Source organism: Xyrauchen texanus, chromosome 21 (genome assembly GCF_025860055.1).
Source record: "Xyrauchen texanus isolate HMW12.3.18 chromosome 21, RBS_HiC_50CHRs, whole genome shotgun sequence".
Lineage (NCBI taxonomy): Eukaryota > Metazoa > Chordata > Actinopteri > Cypriniformes > Catostomidae > Xyrauchen > Xyrauchen texanus.
In genome coordinates, this window is record NC_068296.1 from 9,130,348 (window position 1) to 9,156,375 (window position 26,028).

Sequence of the window (26,028 nt, forward strand, 5' to 3'; positions counted from 1 at the left end):
CTTCCTTGTAGTTACACAGCCTTAATTATTTAGATATGAGCTGTATAGGAAGCCAAACTCTCCAAAAGTGTGACCATGCTATACCCATTAGTAGTGATAGTAGTGATGGGAATTGTGAGAAAATGTATGATTCTGGTTCTGATTCTGATTCCACTTTTATTCACACTGATTCCACAAATATGCTTAACAAAAATAATACTACTTTATGGTCATATGTTTTAAAGTTTTTTTATTATTATTGAATTACCATTTAGTGCGACAAAACTCTGTTCTAATTGTACATCTTTACATACTTTTTTGTATGGAAAATCAGTAAATCAGTAATTACACTGATTTAAGACTATCAGGCATCTCATCCAATCACAATACAGCCTCCACTTTAAAAGCCTTCTCAGCTGTCTCTCATTGTTGGCATACTTCCATTATTTTCACCCCCCTCCACTCCATCCCACCAGTTTAGGTCCCATCCTGGGCGGGGGTAGGCTCCGCTCCCCTGCTGTCATCACTTCTGGCAGGATCTGACGGTTGATTTTTAACAACTTATGAACCTTTAAAGACAGGTTGTTTCTCAATTGCAAATGTTTCTATTTTAATCATCAGAATGCATTTTTCAATTGAATTTTTAATAGCCGAATTTGTGCTGAATAACTACACTAACCATGATCCTGCAGAGAAAGATCCACCAATCATAGAATTGCGGCCAACAAAACATGCCAAAAGAGTTCAACTATATACATTTATGTGTTTACACTCTTTAAGAATAGTGTCAGTTTAGTGAGCATGTCACAGAACTGTTTTGGTTGAGTACTTAATGAGAGGAGTTGGACTGCTTCTTTAATGCATCTGTGCTGTGTGTGATTAAAATGAAATGTTTCTATTTTTTATTTGTTTTTGATCAACAACTTACTATAAAGAACAGAAAGGGTATTAAAGACACTATGACACTTTTTATTAGGTAGCGTTATTTAATTAACATTAAATACATACTATGTACTAACATTAAATACATACAAGACTATGTATTTACTATGTAACTACATGTTGTTCTGCAAATTTCCTACATTTACTGCTACTGAGTTTGAGGTATGGGTAGTTTTAGGAGTAAGGGTAGGGTTAGGGTTAGGATTAGGGGTTAGAGTTAGGTTTTGGGGTAAGGGTTAGGTTAGGGCTAGGATTAAAGTTGACAGTGTGACTACAAATGTAATTAAAAGCAAGTACTTTAAATGTAATTACAATACAACAACATGTATGTACATAATAAATACCAATTGTACCAAATGGTTAAGTACATAGTAGTTAAGGCCACCTAATATAAAGTGGATTAGACATTATTCATTGACAAATGGATTGCATGGATCTCGTCTTCTCACACACATTACATGGAATCAAGCTTTAACTAGTGTAATTTTGGCTCAGAGTCATTTATTCAAAAGTGAGACTACACTTTCCCTGCTTTATGTTTGCTGTTGCACGCAACTAGCATGAACAATGCAATAGAAAGATGTGTTGTCTATGTATTTCTGGTGGCACCCAGTCTTTCTCTCTCATCACATTCAATTCTGTCTGAAAACACAAAATAAATAAAATTTACTTTGCCATTAATTGCCACTGAATAGTGCTTTAGGCAACAATAAGGGACTTTTAGTATGGCGTTTCATCTGCAAGGGCAGAAGAATGTGGATGTTCAAAAACTTTTAATGGAACTAAATATTATGAAATAATTCGATTCCAGAGTTTTTAGGTTTTTTATAGGTTCTCAGTTCCCAACCCTACTGAATATTGCAGAGTGGATCAGTTCACGCTATCAGTAACTTTTGGCACAAAATATTATAAAAAAATAAATAAATGTCAAGAAGATTGCTTCCATCAGTAATGGCCCATCTCCTGATTAAAAGAGAGAGAGCTACAAAAATTATTATTACAGTATGGCGATATAATAACTTCCCCTTCCACCGATCTTGGATCTGCTCCCACAGGAGCCACTTTACTTTAGGACCCATCCGCTAATAAAGCGGTTTGGTTGAAAGAGATATAAAGTAAAAAGGGCTAGAAGACAAGGGAGACGTTCAACAAATCAGGCTTCTTGTTCTGTCACACTCCCTCTTTCTCTCCCTCCCTCTTTTTTTAGCCTTTCCTTTTTCTACATTGAATTTACATTGAGCTAATGTAACCTGACTTGTAGTGCAGCTGCCTACTGAGTAAAAAGCCAGTCTCTGTCCGTGCACAGGTGGGAGCAGTCAGCCAATCAGCGAGGCTTCATTTTAATCATATTTTGATGGGCCTCTGCTTGGAGCATAATATTCCTGCTAGTGCTCAACCACAAGTCCTCAAACTGTTACACATCCATGTGCATTCAGTACATTCATGATGCTTCAGGCAATGCCGAAACATACTATAATATGCAGCAGCAGATTCTTGGCCCATGCACTGCACGTGATGTCCCTTTGTACATACTTAGTGTATTCTTGCATTAATGTATCAATAACAAACCTGAGTACTCTAGAGGATGATAGAATTGCCTTCAAATGACTGTGCCATTAAACTGGATGTGTTTTTATTCAGGTATCTAGCTAGAAACATGGTAACAGTATACCTAACTTTAATTTGCTAAACAAGATTCTCTTCATACTGTTGTTCCACCATGATAGTAGTTAACATGAAAGAGAAAACGGATTGTAGAAGAAGAAATTAAAATGGACTGATTGCCCATTATTGCAATTCTGAAAATGCAACACATGCTTTTGGAATGCAACGACAAAATAAATTGTGCTTGGGTAGCTAGAAGTGTTTGCTTTTATGTATAGTGCAGAGCCTTGATATAATACAGTGGTAAACACACACACACACACACACACACACACACACACACACACACACACACACACACACACACACACACACACACACACACACACATGGCTATGCACCTTCTTGCAGGTGGAGACAGAGGACCCAAGGGTGCTCTCAGTTCTAACTTCCTGTGTGTCCACGGACTCAGACCCCTCATACATGGCAGACGATTGGAAATTACTGTAAAAAAAAAAAAAAAAACGAGAGAAGAGAGAGAGAGAGACTGTAAACCATACAAATTGAAGAAGTGCCCAAATGGCCAGTGACTTTTAAAATGTCTGGGTAAAATGATGTAAATGAAAAATTAGCTTCTTTATTTCTCTTTCTGTGACATTTATGGATAAAGGCACAGTCAAAAAGAGAGAAAGCGAGAGTGGGAAAGGAGAAGAAAATGGAACATGGACTGTTTAATTAACTTCTACAGGATTAATTTGCTACTAGGGGTACATTAAGTAAGGATGAAATAACATAGTTTATCACCCAGTTCTCTGATGTGGCAGAAAAAGAACATTATCCAAAATTGTACAGTGTGCAATGGAAGTCCCTCTGCTGCAGACCATTTGTATCTGAACTCCATATTCTCTTGCCCCTTTCTCAAGACAAGTCAAAATAATAAAAGATAGTAAAAGATGGCGAAATCATAAGAAATCGCATGAGTTGGCTCATACAAAAATGTATGACTTCAGCCAAAATGTAAACCGAACATACAGTCTAACCCCTTTATTTACAGAATAAAGAAAACATTGGGGTTTGGAAAGAGACAAGGGAAACATATTAAATTTTATTGACAAACACCAGGCATTTGTATTAATAAATAAATAAATATGGAATGAGTAACTGAATTTGTTCACTGGCATTTCCTTTCCTAGGCGAGGTAAAATTTGACGTCTATATTGTATCGATTTGAAATTATGTTGATTGGTTGGTCTCTGTGGGGATAAAAGTCATATGTTTTCATACAAGCCAAGTTTTACGTTCAAAACATCTCTTCGTTATCTTTAAAAATACAATTATAATATATAAAAATTTGATTTCAGAAACACAAGAACTCTAAAACATGTCAGTCAACAGTTTAACTTTGTGTTAAGCAGACTCTTTTTATTTCATGCCCCGTCTTTTCTCTTACCAATCTGAGTGTGTACACAAAGAAATGGTGCGTTTTATTCATGACGGAATGATCATATTTACGAGTTGAACATCCATGAAGACCACCACAAAGTCATAATTACAAGTGGAAAACTCGTGATTTTGTTTGAGCTCTGACTTTCCGAGTTGGGGCGTGTCAATTTAAGAATCATGGCGGAAGCAAACTGTTAGCAAATTGGAAATAATTCAGATTTATATAAGGATTTTGACGGTACAGTTTAGTTTGTATGCATTTTTTGTACTGTTAATGAAGAATAACGATAAGACTAGCTGGTTAATGTAGTGACAAGCATTTGCAACAAAACTACATTTCCAGCACAAGAATGATAAAATAGATATACAGTGCTGTGCAAAAGTTTTAGGCACTTAAGATGTTTCACAAAAACATTTGTCTTAAGATGGTTATTTATATCTTCAGCTTTTGTGTGTCAATTGGAAAAATACATTGTAGACTCCCAAACATTACTTTTGCAAATAGAAAAGATTAGAATAGAAGGACAGCCCCCCACTGAACATCGTATCAGTTTGAGATTACATGAAGAGACTGAAGCAATTGAGACAGCCTAAATAGATAGATGAACTGTGGCGAATTCTCCAAGAAGCTTGGAGCATCCTATCTGCCAACAAGGAAGAAAAACTGTGTCCAGGTGTACCTAGGAGTATTGAGGCTGTTTTAAAAGCAAAGGTGGCCACATAAAATATTGATTTGGCTTTTTTATGTTTACTGGACTTTGTATGAACATAACTGACTTTGTATGAACATAATTGATAAATGAAAACTATTTATGTCATTATTTTTTGAAGACATCCTCACTATGCACCATTTTTCACAAGTGCCTAAAACTTTTGCGCAGTACTGTATAAAGAATTAATTACACACCTAATGTGTGGCTTTGCTCTTCATTTTGTTGCATTGGTGCTAAAAAAGCTTCCTGCCTTCACTATAAGTGAAAAAGAAAATTAAATAACGGGTCAGTTTTTCTGACTAAATCATTTGACCGTATATCACATCACATCACATCACATCACATCACATCATATTTATGGTTTACCAGCTCGTACATATTCACTTTCCAGGAGGACTTGAACCCACCAAAAGGTCTGGTTCTACTGGGTTTTCCTCAAGGTAATAAAGGTTAGATAACAAATTATTAGGGCTGTAGTTTTAACATTTTAATTTAGTGTGAATAATTATATGAAAAATAACACTCTAACCTTTACACAAATTCTGTAATAAAGAATGTTCCTACCATTGGAACAATTCAAGGTTGATGTACCACCTTGAAGCAGGAGAAGACAATCAGCACTCCAGCTGTACAGACAACACTGCTCGACAAACCCACAAGCAGGCAGGTCAGCCTTCCACATATGACACACTGGGTGCTTCTCAATCGGAAAGGCTAGAACCTAGTTAGCTGGATATCTTGGCTGCCACGTCATCAAGCACCGTCGAAGGCCATCTAAATTGTGAGGATCCCTGGAAGGCAGCCCTAGTTTTCCAGCCTTGATAAGTTAGTCCTGTTCATGTCTTCAGGTCCTTTTATTTAGAAAAGTGTTCACTTCCTTATCTCGTCATGTGATATCCTGTTGTCCCTCCATAGTCTTGTTTTCATTGGTTTATTGTTTAATTATCATGTTTAGAGTTCTGTTTGTACATTAGTTTATGTTCCCCCATGTCTTGTATTTAAGACCTCATGTTTGCCATTGTCCTTTGTCGAGTATTGTTGGCGTAATATTGTTTCTTTAGTCAAGTCATGTTTATGTTTTGTTTCATAGTCAAGCCATGTCAAGTCAAGCTTAGTCAAGTTCATGTTTATGTTTTGTTCACATTTAAAGTTAGGGTTCTTGGATATAACTTTGTAAATAAACCACACCTGGGTTCTTACATCACTGTCTTCATCTACTCCTGTGTCATTGCCTGCCAGCAACGTTACAGCTGCCACAATATAATGTAAAGTATAATGTAAAATAATTATCTGAATTGCATTATTTATTACATTTATATTTATAAATATTTAAATTATTATATTCTAAACTACATTTATTTGGGGACCTATCTTTGTAAATATTGATATGAAATTAATTTGATAAATTAATCAGCACATCACATAATTAATAAATTAAACATTTCAATCAATTGACAGTCCTACATATAATATAAGCTATACATTGAGGAAAAAACACTCAAGCAAAGAAGGCTTAACCACTTAGTTCAGAGGTGCTATCTTGGGATGTTGTCTTATATTAACCCAAACTGTCTTAGAATATTTTTTAGTCTCTATCAGGGATTAACGGTGAGCCTTGAGAGACTCATTAGGGATCTTTTTGCATTAAACAAGCCAATAAACACTCAAAAGGTCTGCAACTACAAGCAGTGCCATAACGGGGGTATTTACCCTTGGTCACTTCTCATGCATTTTTACTGATTAGATTGCTATCCTATTGAAAAAGAACATTCGATTTACACTTGGCCACATCAATGTGTCTCTGCCAAACGGATATAAATCCGATCTTCAATTCCTGTGCTATATACAAATAAGATAGAATTCACTATTATGCTAATGCCAGGCAGCAAATTTAAAAGACGTGATCATTTTTTTTTATTTCAAGTGACTTCAGCTGATCAGTAAAAACGCATGAATTGACCAAGTGTAAATACCCCCAATATGTGGCTCAGTTGATAGAGAAGATGGATTTGAAAATGCGAGGAACGTACTTCAAATCCCTTCCAACAATGCTTTGGTAATTTAAGGAGGTATTTACACTTGGTCACGTCATGTGTTTTTGGCTGATCTGATTGCAATCCAATCATGAAAAGACCATGTGCAAGTGCCCTCCATGACAGATTTGAGATGGATATAAATTCCAGACAAAAGCATTCCAGACATAACTGCTGTGTAAATGCATCTGGCTGTTCAAGCCATATGTAAACTTTACTCTGCCCAAACAGTGCTAAGTCAGCATATGCAAAACATAACAGCTGTTACCAAGAATTTGCATAGGGCTCGCGTCAAGCAATAAATAATAACAAATTAAGAAACGGATGCGCATGGTAGTTGAGACAGAACATTTTTCTTCATTTATTTGATACAGATCGCTGCAGAAAATGAAACTTTACATTAAGTGCAGCTGACGCGTATGAACATATCTGAACTATGACATGCCCCAAGGGGAAAAATACCCAACATGTGGGGGTAAGTAATAATATAATTACATCTTTTTTTATAATTTACATTTTTTCAATTGAAGATTGGATTTATATCCATTTGGCGGAGACACATTGATGTGGCCAAGTGTAAATGGAATGTGCTTATTCAATCGGATAGCAATCCGATCAGTAAAAATGCATGAAGAAACCAAGTGTAAATACCCCCTAAGAGTCAGAGCAGCCATGTTTATGACAAAACAGAGTTTCTTAATGAGAAGATACACAAGCCTTCATTAGTTATGTTTTTCAAGGTCTTGCAGTTTAGATGTCAAAGCTGTTTTCTTTTTAAAGCCTAGTTAACTTTGAGTTTGGCTCATTTAGCTTGTCACTTTAGTTGGAGAATGCAGTTTCGATAATTGTTAGCTATAAATTTGTATTAATGAATTCTATGGATGTTTGGAAAGGTTTAAGTGATTTTTCAAGCTGAATTGGCAAGTTCTGTCTGTTCAATTTCGCTTAAGTTTTTCTACTAGTGTAAAAAAGGTGAATCAGCCATTTAAACCTTCAGCTGAATTTTTTGCATTTTCTCCTTAAACGTGTCGAGTAAGCATCTGCGTTTAAATTTTACAAAGTTAACTTCCAGAAGTTGTATTAATCTTGATTTTGGCTAAAACTAAAACCTTTAGTAATGTTATATGTTTTTTGGTAAAAAGCAGATCCTCATTACAGTAGCATGTGATGGGATTATAACATGAAAGATATCCCAAATGCAACACTCTTGACAAAACCTCAATTATCCCCTGAGGAGATGAGCGCAGATGTGTGATGTGTTCTGATGTGTCTGGGGCCGAGGCGCATTCACTAGATAGTTCTTTGACAGGGTCGTTATTATTTATCAACAAAAATAGCGTGCTGGACACTACACATTTTATAGTGAGCAGACACTAATGGCACTAATGTTGCTGAAATTTCATTAAACACACACGCACGCACGCATGCATGCAAGCAAGGACAAAACGCATGCTAGTATGGTTTTTTATACTCATAACGACCTGTCACACGTGCATTACATTTTCTCAGTGTCAATCACAGACTCAGCAAGAATCCACAAACCAATGTATGCGAGTTTCATTCATGACAAACTTTCACACATTCAGTTTTTTCAGTCCCTCAATCACAGGATCAGCATGCAAGAGAGTCTGCAAATTAATGCTGTTTTATTCCCGTCTTGTTCAATGTTAGGGATCGGCGGATCAATCCTAAAGTATCGATATTCTCAATCAACATCAGTTTTGGAAGTATCTATCCTCACAGAAAAATATCTATTCAAAAAAATATCTAACTATTGGTATTATTATTTAGTTATCATGAAAATTAATGCATATTATAAGCATCAGAGTGAAAAAATAAGTATATATTAGCAAATGGTTGCAAAGGATAGAAACTATTTGTTCTTCCACTCATCTTAACGCATGAGCTGCTGAAAGACACAAGCTGTCACATAAACCATAAAACCATGGTTAATTTTCTAAAGGTTAAACAAAACAGAAGTCTAATATTTTTTCTTTTCATGACTATACATTTAAAAAAGGTGGGGTGTGGGTTAAAAATAATATTTAAAATGACTAATTTTATCACAAGGATTTGCCAAAAAATTATTTAATAAAGGTATATTATTGAAATATTAATGTATGGTATATTATTATATAATATTGGCCTTGATATTAAATCAGATCAAAATGAAAATAAGTAGTACCGACAATCTCTATAATTTTAGACGTTAGTATATACCCGTCCAGCAAACCATGTTTGTGTGCTGAAAGCAATTTCAGCTGTTTTGTTAACTTACGCAAGACTAAGCAATTGAATAGGCCCACTGATATACAATATACATAGAACTGGATCGCTGAAGCAATGTTAAACTGCCAGCAGGAGGTGAAATCTGCAGCAAAGAGAGAGGTCGCAGCAGCCAGGGCAGCCCAATACCAAGACCTCTATGATCAACTGAACACATTCAAAGGTACCAATAAGATCTATAGTCTGGCCCAAATGCCGCACAGAGCAATACAGGATCCAGCAACTGCTATGAACCCCCGAGGAAATTCAGCAACATTAGTAAGATAATTTTGCTGACATCTGCAATGAAGAATTCCAATGCCCAGCCATACCTACACCAATATTTGGCCCAGTACCACCCATAACCACAACAGAAGTGGCAACCGCAATAAGCCAGATGAAGAATGGAGCCATAGAGTCTGACGCCATCCCCACAAAGGTATGGAAACTGATGGGGAGAAAAGGAGCAGAATTCCTTGTAGCTTTACCCTCCTGGTTAACAAGCACCACACTCCCAATTTGGGAAGGCAAAGGCAATGTCAATGAATGCTCCAACTACAGACCTATACAGGAGGTGTATAGGTCTGTAGTTGGAGCATTCATTGACATTGCTCCAACTACAGACCTATACACCTCCTGTGCCACACAATGAAGATATTCAAACAAGTACTGGACAAGTGCATCAGGGACATTGTTACATCACAGCAAATCAATATGGCTTTGTAAAGGGATCCGGGACAACAGATGCTATCCATGCAGCTCGACTACTGATGGAATGACATCACAAAAAGAGAAAGAGCATCCACCTGGCCTTCCTAGACATAGAGAAACCTTTTGGTCTTGTACAACATGAGCTGATCTGGCAGTCATTGCAAGCCCATGGAGTACCGGAAACATATGTCAAATGGATCCAACTGCTGTACAAAAATGTAACCAGTGAAGCCAGGTATGCAGCAGAAGTCTCGGCACCCTTTGACATTAAGGTAGGAGTCCATCAAGGGTCTACACTATCGCCTCTGCTGTTCATACTCTGCATGGATACAGCGACAGCAGACATCAAAACCAGACACCCATGGACACATCTCCGCGCAGATTATGTTAGACATTATGGCAGACAAAATGTGACACACCTAAGAACAACAATCTCAGGCGTGGAATACGAGACTGGGTGAATATGGGATGTGGCTCAACATCAAGAGAACAGAGTCTCTCTAATGTGGAGACCAGACATATGGCACCATCTATGTAGATGGATAACTTAACAAGGTAACAGAATTTAAATACCTTGGATCCTATGTCACAGTTGATGGTGAAACAATGCCAACAGCCATATCACCTGGATGGGAGACCTCTTAGGAAAACAAAGGTTGCTGCTGGAAGAGGTATTAGGGAGTCCAGCAGGGGGTGCTCACCCTGCGACTGTGTAGGTCCTAATGCCCCAGTATAGTGATGGGGACACTATACTGTAAAAAGACACCGTCCTTTGGATGAGACGTTAAACCGAGGTCCTGACACTCTGTGGTCATTAAAAATCCCAGGACACTTCTCGAACAGAGTAGGAGTGTAACCCTGTTTTCCTGGCCGAATTCCCCCCATAGGCCCTTATCAATCATGGCTTCCTAATAATCCCCATCCATTAATTGGCTCTATCACTCCACACTACCAATAACTGGTGTGTGGTGAGCATACCGGTGCACTATGGCTGCCGTCGTATCATCCATGTGGATGCTGCACAATGTTGGTGGTTGAGGAGAGTCCCCTGTTCACTGTGTAAAGCGCTTTGAGTATAGCATCAGAAAAGTGCAAAACAAATGTAATGTTCGTTCATTCACTCATTCAATATGAGATGCACGAATGCGGCACGGGTAAGACCAAAGAAACGATGGCTGGATCAGATAAAGGAAGACATGCATGCAGCCAATGTCACCAGAGAGGATGCAGCAGACCATGCAAAATGGAGGCAACAGTGTAGAAAATTCGACCCTATGACCAAACGGGACAAAACCTAGGCTGTACAAAGAGAGGGCATTGGAATTTTTGGGCATAGTAATATGGCGGCGCAGTGGCTTCACTGATATGATGTTATGAGCAATGGAAATTCAGCCAGTTTTTTCCAGTTCCGCTGACTGAATATCTTGCCAAGAAATTTAAGCTGACAAAAAATCCAGAAAACATGAGTTGTGGAAAATGAGATGTGATCTACGAGCTTTACACAGATTTATACAGTGCATGGCATTGATGAGACTGTAAGTCTATACCTCACAGCCTAATTTTCATTCACGTCAATTCAATCAAATATGACGCTACTGTGTATAAGGACTGTTAGACCGCTTCCATCAATCACACACGCTCTCTCTTAAAACCTGCCTCCTAAGACATGTCAAACCTGAACTTGCAGGAACAGAGTGCAATAGTCTGGTTCCGGAAGTAAAAATCCTATACATTTTTTCCATAGACTAATTGATTTTCAACAATAAGTTGTTCATCGAAAGTATATGCCTTATTTGAAGCCACAAGTCTGCATTATTTCAACTTCATTGTTAAAAATCATGTTTGTTAGTGGAATTCCTGATAAAAAATTACAACACACATGGTCCAACAGAGAATATATATAAATATATTTTTATTAATTTTTATATGTTCAATGCCAAACAAACAAGAGGTATTTTCAATAGGTATATATATATATATATATATATATATATATATATATATATATATATATATATATATATATATATATATATATAGTATTGTACCTTTTTCTTTTAGTCTAATTTGCAAATACTTTTTACCTCAAAACAAAGTGTTGTAATTTACCTGAGAGCTGGTTGACTTGGATCATGGCTTACAACTCTTTTATGCAGGATTGTATTAAAAGTCTATGGGAAAAATGAATGGGAAAGATATTTCCGTAACCCAGGTAGCTGAATCAGTAGGCTGGCGCTGTTGCGCTCTTTTTAAAGACATTTGATCAGGGCTAGACTGGTAATCTGGCATACCGGGCATTTTCCCGGTGGGCCAACGCACTTTGGGGCCGATCATGGGCGGATAGGCAATCGGGAGAACTGAGCAGGCCGGTGGGTCAGCCGCGAAATGTGCCGGGCCGCAACAAGCTCAAATGAGCCGCCGCGTTATGTAGAACGGACCACAAAATGGTGCCACGATATGCAGAAAAGGACAGTGAACACCCCCCCTCCCCCTCAACAACTTTCGGATCTAGAGAAATAATTGCTCTAAACAATATTATTGTCATTTTAAGACCATTTTATTACTCTGATGTAATGATAATATACTAGTGCACCCTTTCAAAGAGCAATGAACATTTAAATCTTAAGAATATTCAGACATTGGAATCGGAATGTCAAAATAAATAGTTTTTTTTAATTGCGACTCCAACTGTGGTTTGTGTTCCCAGCTTGGAAAACTGGATGGGATGGTTATGTTTTAGATGAGCTTTTAGGTTAGTTTATGTATTGTTTTTAAACAAAGTTGGCATACTGGCTCGGTCACATTAATTGGCTCTCCTCTCTCATTCGGCTTAAGGCTAAAATGTTCCCACACCATCCATTTGGACTTCTACTTCCAAACTTTCTGGCTGGAATTATGCAGTCATCAAGAAAACACCAATTACAGGGCTCGATATTAAGCATGGTCATGTGCTAGTAAATTGGCTAAAAAAAGTTATTTGTCTTGAGACAAAAACAAAAGAAAGTACGAAAAGAAAGAAAAAAATAGAAAAGCCTCCATCGTCATCATTTACACCTGATAGGGATTAAGAACACAGTGCAGAAAAATGGTAAATCATTACTAACCCTCAAGCCTGTATGAATTTCTCTGAGGAACAAAGAATTCGATTTTTGGCAGAATGTTAGTCAAAGTCACTATTCACTGTCACTGCATCCTCAATTAAATAAAAGTGGATTGAGACTGAAACTAACATTCTCACTAACATCTTCTTTTGAGTTCCATGGAAGATAGAAAGTCAGACAGGTTTGGAACAACATGAAGGTGAGTAATGATGACATGATTTTTGGTAACACTTTACAATAAGGTTCAGTTACATTAGATAATGCATTAGCTATCATGAATTAAAAATTAACAGTATTTTACAGCATTTATCAATCTTAGTTAATCTTAGTTACTATAAAAATACAATTGTTCATTGTTAGTTTATACTGCATAAACTAATGTTTACATATACAACTTTTTATTTGAATATATGAAACTTTATTTATATACTGTATGTTGGAATTAACATTAACCAAGATTAATAAATTATATAAAAGTGGTGTTTATTGTTAGTTCATGTTAACTGATGTAGATAACTAATGTTAACAAATGAAATGTATTAATTTTATAGTGTTATTATTATAATGTATATTGTTATATACTTTAATATATAATTTTAATACAATTAAAATTGACTGATTCACATGGCAGAGAAATTACCAAGGATACATACATTAGATGGAGTGGTAGAAAGATGAGGGATGTAACGAGTGCATACGTCTGTTTTAAGCGTTTCTCTTCACTCTACAAAAGGTTTTATTACACAAAGCCTTTTTTTACAATTTCTGCCTTTCTTGCTGTTTTATGAGGGAGCGTCATGATTTGACAAGACAAAATTAGATTTCTCCAACGTTGCATGCTTGCGATGAAGACAGCATTGTTGATTATAAACAGGAGCAATAGATTTAACGCATCGCTTGCTTATAAAGATGTGGTACAATGTAATTCTCATGTCCAATTAACATGTTTATACCCGTTTGTATATGTAAAATCTAAAGTTCAGTAGATACACGCACTGCTTGTACTGAAAAGCTGCTGAACGCTGAACCATGAGTGAAGGTGAGAGTGAGAGAGGACGATGCTATAGAGGTTTGCTGTTCTTTTCTGCATATCGCGGCGCAGTTTTGTGGTTCGTTCAGCATAACGCAGCGGCTCATTGTTGCTTATCGGGGCCCATTCGGCACATTTCGCACCCGGATTGAGGTGAGTAACCACGCCACCACGAGGACCTAGTATGTAGTGGGAAATGGGCATTCCAAAATTGGGGAGAAAAGGGGATACATTTTTTTTTAAATAATTGTGCTCAATACCCACTATCCAGCTTTATTGAGCTAACATTCATTACTGAGATTTTAATTAGGCTACTTAAAGTCTGGTCGTTCAAGTAAAATTCTCTTTATTTCCTCATGAAAAATGTCCACGCTTGATAAGCGTTAATGTCGAGCCCTGTATTAAAACACCTATTAGCCTCGAGTAACATGTAATCTTCACCTGTCGCTGTCCGCTTTGTTTGTGTGTGTGTGTGTGTGTGTGTGTGTGTGTGTGTGTGTGTGTGTGTGTGTGTGTGTGTGTGTGTGTGTGTGTGTGTGTGTGAAGGAGCTGCCTGAGCCCCACCTCTGACAAAAAAAGAGCAGACGAGAGCACAGATGCAGCACGACTGGCTAAAATGTTGATGACATTCATTCTTATGTAAACAAACACGCATGTAAACGCAATGGACAATATCGAGGTCAGCAACAAGCATGTCTGACGCAGGTTTACATTGACGTGTACAATTTTAAGTAATTGAAATAAGGCCATATAACACATAATAAACATTTGTCCACAAGCCTTCTGAGAACTGGATCTTGTAGAGTTTAGTAGTTTTTGCTACAAAATGATCACTCATTCATACAAAACAATATAGTAATTTAACTTAGTAAGACACTGTTAGAAAGGTCATATGCGAGGAGGCGTGAACTATCATGCATATTGATTGTAATAAACACCTGAGGAGAAAAAACCCTCCCCTGGGCCTATCACTGAGGAATGTGACAGAAAGAGAATGAATGTGAGGAGACTTAATGATCAAAATCAAGTTTTAAGTTAAAAGAAGTAATCTGACTGATACATTTTCTTTATATTAAGACTTTACTTAATTTTAAATTGAAGTCTCTTCTGCTCACCAAGACTGCATTAATTTGATCTAAAATACAGTAAAAACATTTTGTGAACTCATTTTACAATTTAAAAGAACTGTTTTCTATTTGAATATATTGTAAAATGCAATTTGTGATCAAAGCTGAATTTTCAGCATCATTACTGCAGTCTTCAGAGTCACATGATCCTTCAGAAATCATTATAATATGCTGATTTTCTAATATGGGCATATTTAAAGTGCATTTTACTCATTTAACCTGAACACATATTTACAAGCACAAGCTTCATTGATGATGAGGCATCATAAACTCTAGTTAAAATATAATCTAAACATTCATATTATTTTTATACCATATTACATATCATATTTATATCATACAGCATACAATTTAAATACCTGCTTTAGCCAAAACAGCATTTAAATGTAACTAAAACTTGCCTATTCGCACATATTTCAAATTTAAATACTCTGAATCCTGGCTGTCAAGTCTGGAAACAGTCCCACTAGTAAAATATGTACATGTTTATATAAAATAGCATGTCAACTAATATGTAAGTAAAACTAAATTACTTACTCGTCTGAAATTGTATCCTCGGCTGGATCAAGTCTCTCTTCAAAATACAAACATTCATTGGAGTACTGCTCTTCTTCTGAGAAAAATGTTAACTCTTCGTCACTATCCAGGAGCTTTCTCGCCTGTGTATTGTACGATCTTACAAATGCACAGAAAAGTGAATGAACTAGATGTTTTTAAGGCACAGTCAGGAGCGTTTACCATTTGCATTGATCGCCTCAGCACATTATTGTATGTAAATAGCACCCTCTGCCCGTGGGTGTGATCACATTAGGGATAATTATCTGAGCCAGGAGAAACTGTACGTCGCTTTGTTTCATACAGTTTACATTGCAGGATAATATTTGTTTTTAATTATTTTATTTCAAAGTAGACATTTTAAGCTTTCTTTAGACATATTTTTGTGTGATAAGTATTCGCGGCGTTTCAGTTCATTTTTTGACCTGTTTCAGATATATGCTCGTGAACACAGAGACTGCTGAAAGCTCACCCTTTTTATTTTCTTTATTTTTCAAAAGCACAAGGTTTTGTTGTTATTGTGAGTGTACACAAATAAAGTAGGCACTTTATAGTCTCTAATGATGTCTTACACTTATTTATGTTGTTTCTGCTTTAATGATGAAAAAATCCAGCAGGACACACCGGCGGGTCCGTGTATATATATATATATATATATATATATATATATATATATATATATATATATATATATATACACTCCAGAACTCTTGCTCAGAGTAACAGATATGCTCCATTAGGTTTTGTGTGCTGAGCATGTCATTTTAAAAGCACACCAGATTCACTTTAATTTCATTTTTGCATACTTCTAAGTATGTTTGACCAGTACATGTTAATATACAAATACAAATAATTCACCCCATGGCATTTATCTACAGTGGAGGTGTTAAAATGAGAAGCCCATTATAGTGAGGGGTATATTGCTTAATATATATATATATTTGCTTTCTGTGTTGTGAAGAGGAAAATCTAGGAAAAGTAATTTACGAAATCCATGGTTATAAAATTTTTTAAAGCTAAGCTATATAAAAAAAAATGTCTCAGTGTAACACTTTAATGCTAAGTAATTATGTACTCAGTGTAACGCATAAAAACCAAAACATCCACTATGTCACCAAAATCCAGTATGCAGAGGATAAGATCCACAACATCATGGCGCTATAGTCTGCAAGAGGATCCTCTCATTTGATTGGCTACAAAAGAGCGATCTGTTCCATTTACTTTTTGTTTGTTGTTGTTGTTTACAGACCCTAGCTGTCCCACAGGCAGGTATGATATATCAAGAAAGACACACATTACAGTAAGGTAATTGTATTGGCCTAATGTATAGCTTTTCTGGAATTATTTTACAGAGATTTGAACAGTTCTAAAATGACCGAGTGACTACAGCATTAAATGCAAAAAATAAATAAATACCACAAATAAAATTATTTGTTACATTATAAATTACATTACAGTTGATATTAATATATATTATATATTAGTTGACATATAACGACATTCGTTCCGTGTTGTCCATGCAGTTCCCGCTCTCCACGCGTGCATGTGCGCGTGATCTCTCAAACGTCCTTCATCCTTCATTTGACTTAATTCGTTTTTTAATAATCCCGCTGTCATGTTTAGTTTTAAAGTGACCCTGTTGACCGGTTTGGAGATTAAGGTTGGCACAGAGTTCTCGCCATAAATGTTGAAGAGAACCGCTGTTTCACGCCTGACTTACACGCTTTTCTCAGCTCAAAATGATTGTAAATGAATTTTGATGACATACCTCCGTCACAGTTGTCTCTAATGGTAATTTCAGTAAACCGTAATATTTTTGAAGAATAAACGGTGGTCCATTCTTAAACAGAAAAACGGACTGAGTTCCCCCCCACTGTCAGCGCGCGAACAGATGCGCAAAATTGAGCGTGCAATGCGCGACATCACGAGCCAGCTGGGATAAATACATTATTTTATCCAAAACGACAATCTTATTTTCTGCTATTTTCTGTACACAACCATCCAAAGACATGACCATTAATTTCACCACAACGCGTTTGGCATTTACGCTGAAAGAGTGACCAAACAGTTTCCTGATTAAAATGCTGGGTGCTTGATATTATAACTGAACACTAAATAATTAACGTGTCTGTATGTAAACATCCGAATGTATGCAAATGAAGCAAATGCAAACATGTATTCAACAACACCTCTGGATTGCTCACTTTTTTGGCGAGGATTTGGGGGGAATTGTTGTACTGCTTAAAAGCGATTAGAAAGTAATTTTCGTGGTGTGTGTACACATTAATTAGATTTGAACACCCAATAAAACGCAAACTATTTTAGTAAGGAGCATGTTAGGGAATAAGAACGTACATTGAATTAATCCTTCCGCGTGTTAACATTAAACTCAAATTATCTCGTGATATGATTTAAGTGGAAAATGAGCGCACTTACCCCAATGTTTTCAGAAGACAAGGGGCTTCTGCCACTCCGCCACGGGTAAAAACGAGCAGTAAGTAGCCTTATATTCCTATATCCCAGGTGCAGGTGGTCCCCCTGTCCCGAGCGCGAGCACATCACAGTCTGTGAGCAGCGGAGGAATGTCCAGCGCTCGCGCCGTGCTTTGATTTTAGTTAATATACTCGTGCGCGAGGGCTGCGCACAGACTATACGGTAGTGCATGCCAGATAAGGCTAAGGACCGGTGGTCAGGCATCATCAAAACAGCGGGGGAACTACACGTCACTGCGGTTTCGTTTGATAAAAATAACAAATTGTATGCTTCTATGCTCACAGGAAGGCACATGAAAAAAGACTAATAAAGACGCATGCATACTTTATTTTTACAAACAAATATCACGCTACCTCTCAATAATGATATCATAAAACCGCATGTAGGCCTATAATAATTTTAGAAGATTTGGACAAAATAGTTTTAATGGATCATAGCATGTCAAACCGTATGACAATGCTGAAAATACTACCCAAATGTGAACAGAAACACTCCTCACCTCCACAAAATTACTGTTAGTTTTAACAACACTGTACACTTTTTAGTGCATTATAGATGACAGGACCAGCAGTTCCCTCAGATTCCCCAGAGATAAAGCTCTGTAAGTATAACTAGTTTGATTCAGCACCATAACCGCTACCACCCTCTCAAGCTTCATCAGCACATTTTCACACCCAATAATGCAAAAAAAAACAAAAAAAAAACATAAAAAACAGGAGTCTTTCCACCGCCAGTTCCCACTCAAAATTAAGTAGCTCTCTAAAAAGAGGTCTTGCATTATAACTTGCCTTCATTCTTGGTTAAGGTCTTGCTCTGTAATATAAATGATTTAGAAGGCATTCAAGCATAGATGTGCAAGCAACACTCTTTGATTTAATCATACATCTCTGCCTGGCGCAGACAAAAGATGTACTGACATTCTTGTAAAGTGCTTGTTTGATTTACTGCTTTTTAAACATCTGATAAGAGTGATACTGAACTGTTACTGGTCAAACACTGTGATGTCTCTCTCTCAAACTCTTTCTCTCTCTCACTCTCTCATCTGTCTCCCAGGACAGAGACTGGCAATTTAATATGCGTTAACCAGAACAGTCCCTACCAAGCCTGTGATGGCGACTGACAGCTGTCACTGTGACTTTGACGTAAGCAGAGAGAGCTGGCCTGGGGGTAAGAACATGGATGAACAATCATGCTCATCCTCTTTATCAATTTCTCTCTCTTTCTTTCTCGTGATGAAATGGGAGTGGAGTAATTTCAGTCAAAGTGGAGGGAGACTAGAGGTTTGCTGCAATGTTTGGTAGATGATGGAATGAGAAGCGAATTAACACAAACGGCGAAAGAATACTAAACAGCTTTAGCATTAAAATCTCTGAAATTCATTCTCAAAGCTAGAGAAGAGGAGCACTTGAGTTTTTCCCAAGAATGAGACGACCCTGTGAGGGAGTCTGCTTTGATGAAATAAGAAAAGTGAAAACGAGAGACTCAGAAGAGAGAGAGAGAGAGAGAGAGAGAGAGAGAGAAACGCTATGTAAATCAACTGCGAGTATCCACTGTACACACAAATAGATGAAAAGAAATATGGGAATGGGAGAGTCCTTAGGGGATGGGTTGAAGGAGAGAAAAACAGGGAAAAAAGGAATGTGACACAAACAGAGATATGTATACTTATATCCCATAGGTGGCATGACCTGTAGGCTTTGGGGCTCACGGAAAAGGGCAGGCCACATGACATATATACAGATGTGTTTCAACTGTGCTCTATGCCAGGGGCCACATTAAACTGCTCAAGAGTTATGCAAATCAAATGCAAATTCCATGTGTCACTTTAATGATATGCTAATTCCTAGTGTTATCTAAATGCTGTAAAGACAGGAGTCGGTCATCTAATTAGGGGGGAGGCAAAGAGTCAGGCAAGGTGTGTTGACAGATGCAGATGTTATCATAATGGGGAAGAGAGAAAAAGAGTGCAATACTTTACAGCTGTGCTGGAGAATGAAATTAAATTGACAATTATTTCCATGTAATCCCGCAGGCCTTTTATCACATCATGAAGACAAAGTGTGCCCTCTGTCAAGATAACATCCCACCCCTCACACACACACACACTGTCAGACACACTCTACTCAGGTAGGTACACAAATAATGCACAAACACATTCAGAGAAACGCACACACCTTCACAAATATTTGAAGCGGCCCACGTGGGTGTAATTAGCATTAATAGGATAGCTGATCAGTATAATTACTGAGTCTCTGGCTGCTGTTATTCTAATCGTGCAGATTTATAAGAGTGTCTGTGTCCTTTGCACATCAGCTACCTCTAATAATTTAGATAGTTATGACCTGCATCACTGATTATGATAATCACACATTGCAACCAGGGCACAGATCTGTCATCGGCTTATTTGCAAGAGAAAGAGAGATCGTGTCGATAACCTTGCATACTGTAGGTGAGAGTGAAAAGTGTGTGCATCTACGTTTGTTTATGAGTTTCCTGTAGTGAGAAGAGGTGGAAAGATTATGTTTCCAGACCACAAGTGAGAATGCATTAACATCCAGACCAGTACTAAGCCAACATCTTCTGTCTCTCTCTTTCTCTCTGGGAATCAGTTGCCCATTATGTTTGTCTGGCTCTTTATGGTTCCAGTCCTTACATCGGTCTCTGATATGATTCATTATACATTTTTCTTATCTGGACTACGATTATGATCTTTCATTTTATTCTATGCACTTTCAACCCATTCCTATCAGTCATTATCACGTGCCATTTCTCTCACATGTTAAACACCCTTCAATGTCCAAGTCCAATTTCTTCCTTACTTTTTCTCTCTAGTCATCTCTATTTCTGTGTTTGTCAATGCTGATAAAGGCCTATTTTCTTAAAGCGTTATGGTAAGCAAAAAGGAAAATTCTGTCAACATTTATTCGCTCTTTTGTCATTTCAAATCAGTTTGACTTTCTTCCATTGAACACAATGGGAGATGTTAAGCAGAATGTTACTGCTGCTATGTTTTTTTTTTTTTCAACGAAAGTGCACCATAAATGAACAGTACCATGAAAGTATTCCATATGACTAATGCACTATATTTAGGGCCTTATGAAATCCATCAGATTTTTTTATAAATTCCAATTTATTTTATCCCATATTCTTTGTTTTCCATTTTATTTTCTCTTAATTCCAGGTTTTAAAGTTTAATACATTTGATCATAAAAAAAACTGTCTAATTAAATTAATTCAATGAATTTTAATCAAATGAGATCAGAACAATTACTTTTCAACATACCATTGCATTATTTTTTATCAAACATTATTTTAAGTGCTTCATTATTGATCCTCACTACACAATTAAAGGGTCAAATATGGTATTTAACTATACTGCTAATATATTTCTGTCACATTTTTTTCAATTTCACACTTCTGGTTCAATGGAGCTTTTATTTTGGCATTATGGCGGAAAACCGGATGTTATTGACGACTTCGCTTCTCGCCTCTGGAAAATGTATTTGCTAAATGTGCTAATGTGCTTATTTGACTGCTAAAGGCTATTATTTAATTATGTAAATATATAGTCTGCATGTACTACACTTTACAGTGAATAAAGTTCGCTGCTCTTTGTCATTTATACACATAAATTATATATATATAGATCAGTGATGTTAATGATGCGGTTAGTGAATGAGCAGCCAGCTTCTCACATTCACTTACTGTTGAAGCTCTTGCAGACAATATATTTGTTTAACTAATCTCAGTCTTTTTTTATTTAATCATCACACTAGGTCATATCAAGGATTGATTAGTGCATTTATTTATACATTTTATGTCAAATATTTCAGATTCTGTGACATTCAGCAATTCATAGTTAATTCCATTTTTATTACTGGATTCCGTAATCATTGAGCCCTAACTATATTCAAAGTCTTATGAAGACATACAATAGCTTTGTGTAAAAAACTGATTGAAATTTAAGTTGTTAAACACAATGTCACTTGAAACTATGTTTTGAACACTGATTTCCACTAGCAATTAAATCAAAACTGATTTGTAGTGTTGATAAGAGTTCACACCAAGAACGTAAAAAAGTTTACTTATAGCTTTGAAGCAAAGTAAAAATGTCTTAAAATAGTGCATAATGAACACAGTAAACCCTTTAAAAGATGCAAACAAGGCACTGTGAAAACGTAGGTCAAATATTGAAATAATAAACAGAAAGATGAGCGAACTATGTACACAATAATCACAACATACAAATTATATACATGGTAATCAGTCTCTTGCATTTTTGTTTAATTTTCTTTATTTTCAATCTACATTGTTTAAGGTCGTGGTCATCAAAGCTAACTTAACGAGATGGTCAGATATTATTTATACCTTCTTGTTTCTGGTCATCGTTTCAAACCCGCAATGATTTATTCTTCTCTATAAATACACAAAAGCGTCTGACTATCTATCCTTATTGATTTTAAAAACATACAAAAGCAACAACACAACAAAAGTTGTAGCAAATCTTACTAACCGGTTGTAACAGTATAAGGACAGGCAAAGAGGAGGCAGGATCCAGCTGAACAGTAAACATACACTTTAATGGTAAACTTAAAACCAACATAAACAACCGTGCAGCGCGGCCACGTGCGTCTCTCTCTCGCTCAAATCAGTGTCTCTGGCCGCCCCTTTATCTCGCTCTCCCGCTGATCAGCTGATTCAGAGCTGGCCGTGCTCCATCATGGCCCGGCCTGCCCCCTCCTCGTCACACCGGTCTTTTAAAAATGTCAGATGTCTGATGACACATTTTCCTTGACCAAAGATAAACATTCGCTGTACTGAATACACCCAAATATTTCCACCTTGGAAGGAAGATACTATCTCTGGAGCAGGTATTAAAACGGTTGCTGGTTTGGTTCAGGTTTTAGTTCCACATGGAACTAGTTCATGAGGTGGAAAAACAACTAATATAGAAGCAGTATATTGCTAAGAATCTAATTTCTTTTGTAGCCTTAATATTTGTATGATATATTATTCTAAAGTTCTCTATAATTGTGAATAGATATTTGTTTGTGTGTATGTGTATGTGTGTGTGCGTGTAGGTTATTCATGCAAAGCAGAGGGATTACTCTGATTTGTAATTAGTCCAACAAATGCCTTAGACAGCTTAATTAAGTTCCTTAATTTACATGCAAACCAAATGGAATACCAGGTTTTTGGTCTCCTCAATTCAATTAACTTCTTAATGCCAGTCGACCTGCATGACAGGGCAATACATGCAACAATTATGGATCAGGATTAGGACTGAGAGGGCATTATCATGTACAAAGGCAACAAATTTACCACTGTGTATGGCAAACAAATGGGCACAATCATTCCTGGAGTATGGAAGCTGCTCTAAGGATCTGTGAAAATGAGACTGAATGTACATCATTAGGACAGGACTAAAAACAAAGCTAGAAGGCTGACATAATAGCAGGAATGATATCACAGTTATCGCATGCATGAATTTGTGAGAGAGATATGAAAATATATATATCTAATGTTTACCCTTTATTAACTGAATCATCTATTTCTTAAACATACATTTTTTTTTATTAGTTTAATTTCATCTGCTAAAAAAGTGACTCTTTAAATTGACATTTATCACGTCATTAAGACAAGAATATTAGAAATTTTAGTATATTTTAGAGCCAATGATTGTCCATCCATTTTTGTTTTAGTTATTTTTCACTTGTGAACACATATTTTGAAATATACTGTTTTGCTTTACTACTTGGCATGACAACAGTTATGAGCCTCTGTGGTCATGCTGGCCAACATTTGAATGCACTTGATTATACTGGCACAGAATGCACACCCACAACTACATCAGTGTTGCACATAGACAAAAACAAAAACACTTCAGGGTTTAAAGGGGTCATATCTTACATTTTTAAATAATTTTATTGTTTTCCCTGAGACTACTTACTACTTGTAATGTTATTCAAAACATTTATTTTTCATAACCATTTTCCACCCACTCAATAATTAGTATTGTATTTATTTTTATCATTATTATTATTATTTATTATCAATATTATTATTATTATTTGCTGCTGTACCTTTAAGACTTTTACAGTGTGTAAAATTAGATAGCATCAATAACAGCCTCTTAATGGAGTAAGGGAATAATGGAAATCAATGGTCTGTCTTTATGGACATCACAGAACTGAAGCAGAACTACATGTAATTTAATGTGTTACATATGTGTACTAATGACTCTTAAAGAGGCAGTAATGGCTCTCATACTGTAAAGCTCATACTGTAAATATCAGACAGAAATAACCAAGAAAAAAAAACTTCCAATCTATCCCAACGTTGTGATACCTTGGAAAAACATGAGAGCTGCAGGTGCTACACACAGAACAGCTAAGGACACTGCTGTCCTGTGAAGCTTAAACGAATGCCACGATTGATCATTTCAAGCCTGAGAACAAGCAAAACTATCTGAAAGCTAAGTCACACATTAGTATGTTGTGGCAAGGGGGGTCATGTGTTGGTCTGCGGGAGAGGGAGAGCTAAGGATCTTCACCTGGGATATGATTACTCTAACACCTGTCTCTAATTATAGTGATGGCGGAGGGAGACCTGAAAAAGCATGCCAGAGCATCATGTCAGGTGAAGAGCCGAGAGAAAGTCCGGCAAACCAAAGAGCTCTGATTTTGAGTTGGCTATAAGCCGAAACTGTTAATTAAATTAAATCCTGATTTTGACAGTTCGCTGTCTCCTGACTCCTCCATTGCCCACAAACATAGAAACTTTTTACATATGTACATAAGTATGTACTTAGTAATGTAACTGTTAATAAAGAAATGGGCTTGTCCAGTGCCATTTATTTCACATACCCACTTTGAAATTCCAAATGGATTTCTGAAGTAAGGGAATAAATGAAATCAATGGACTATCCTTTATGGACATAACAGAACTGAAACAGACATTCAGAATTATTTTAATGTGTCTCGTATGTACTTGTGACTCTTACAGAGGCAGTAATGGCTCCCATAAGCAGTGAAAAGAGATCAAAGAGTCCATATTCTAAACGAAGGCTGTTAATTGTTTAATGAGAGAGAAGGAGAGAGAGAGAGAGAGCGAGAGAGAGAGAGAGAGTGTAAAAGGAAAGGGGAAAAGGTTGATATGAGATCATGTTTGACCACAGTAATGCCTCTGTTATGCCGGAGTTGCCATCACCCAGACTTGTCTGTGGGTGCCTGTTTCAAAGTTAATCAATTCCTATCAATAATGAAACTGTGTGCCTGTAGAAAAATAATACTCAACTGGATCTGTCAATGTCTTTTAGGCTTCATTAGCACATTGAAATTAAATATGTATGAACGCCTTTTAAATCAATTATAAATTAAACCCTGCAATGGAAACAGCCGGTAACAGGAATCAAAGGAACAGAAGGAGAGGATAAAGAGTGAAAGAGAACACACAGGGCAATTTTATTTTTTTACATCACACTTATGGCGTCCATAAGATTTGCACTTTGACAATTGTTGCTGGCCCTATATAAACTACACGATGTTTCCCTTCGGCATTATTCTTAAATCTTCTGCTTTAAAAAAATGTCATGTAGCATTCAGTTACTAGACACAGATGACCTAATGCTGCTTGGTGTCAATGATGTCAAACGTTACATGACACAAACTTTGACTATTTGTGTGAATATGCAAGTGAGATTAGCTGCTGCATGGGGAAAGATTATCGTATTGTATGGCTTCTTATACAGTATAGTGTAAAAGTCATATGAACTACTTCCAAGATACTTTCATGCTACTTTTGTGGTGCCTTTTTTCCCTTTTAGGATCTTGAAAGCCCCTGGTCACTGCTTGCTTTCGTTACATTAGAAAAACAGCATGAACATTCTGCAGAATATTTCCTTTGGCGTTCCATGGAAGAAAGGAAGTAATACAAGTTTGTAATGACATAAGAGTATCTGTAAATTTACATTTCTGCATTTGGCAGACGCTTTTATCCAAAGCGACTTACAGTGCCCTTATTACAGGGACA

At 36.7% G+C, this 26,028-nt stretch overlaps 1 protein-coding gene across 3 annotated transcripts in view; it reads right to left on the bottom strand.

Annotated features, from left to right (window-relative positions):
- LOC127661563 (A-kinase anchor protein SPHKAP-like) overlaps window positions 1-18,098 on the bottom strand; it is a 65,640-nt gene extending 47,542 nt beyond the window's left edge. For 2 of the 3 annotated variants that reach the window (XM_052152326.1, XM_052152324.1), the window contains exon 1: window positions 17,941-18,098. In XM_052152326.1, the coding sequence (XP_052008286.1) occupies window positions 17,941-18,063 (123 nt within the window). In that variant the 5' untranslated portion in view covers window positions 18,064-18,098. Of the gene's footprint in view, window positions 1-2,927; window positions 3,031-17,940 lie in introns of all 3 variants that reach the window. The other variant, XM_052152325.1, reaches the window with a different exon arrangement.
- Window positions 18,099-26,028: the final 7,930 nt, after the last annotated feature.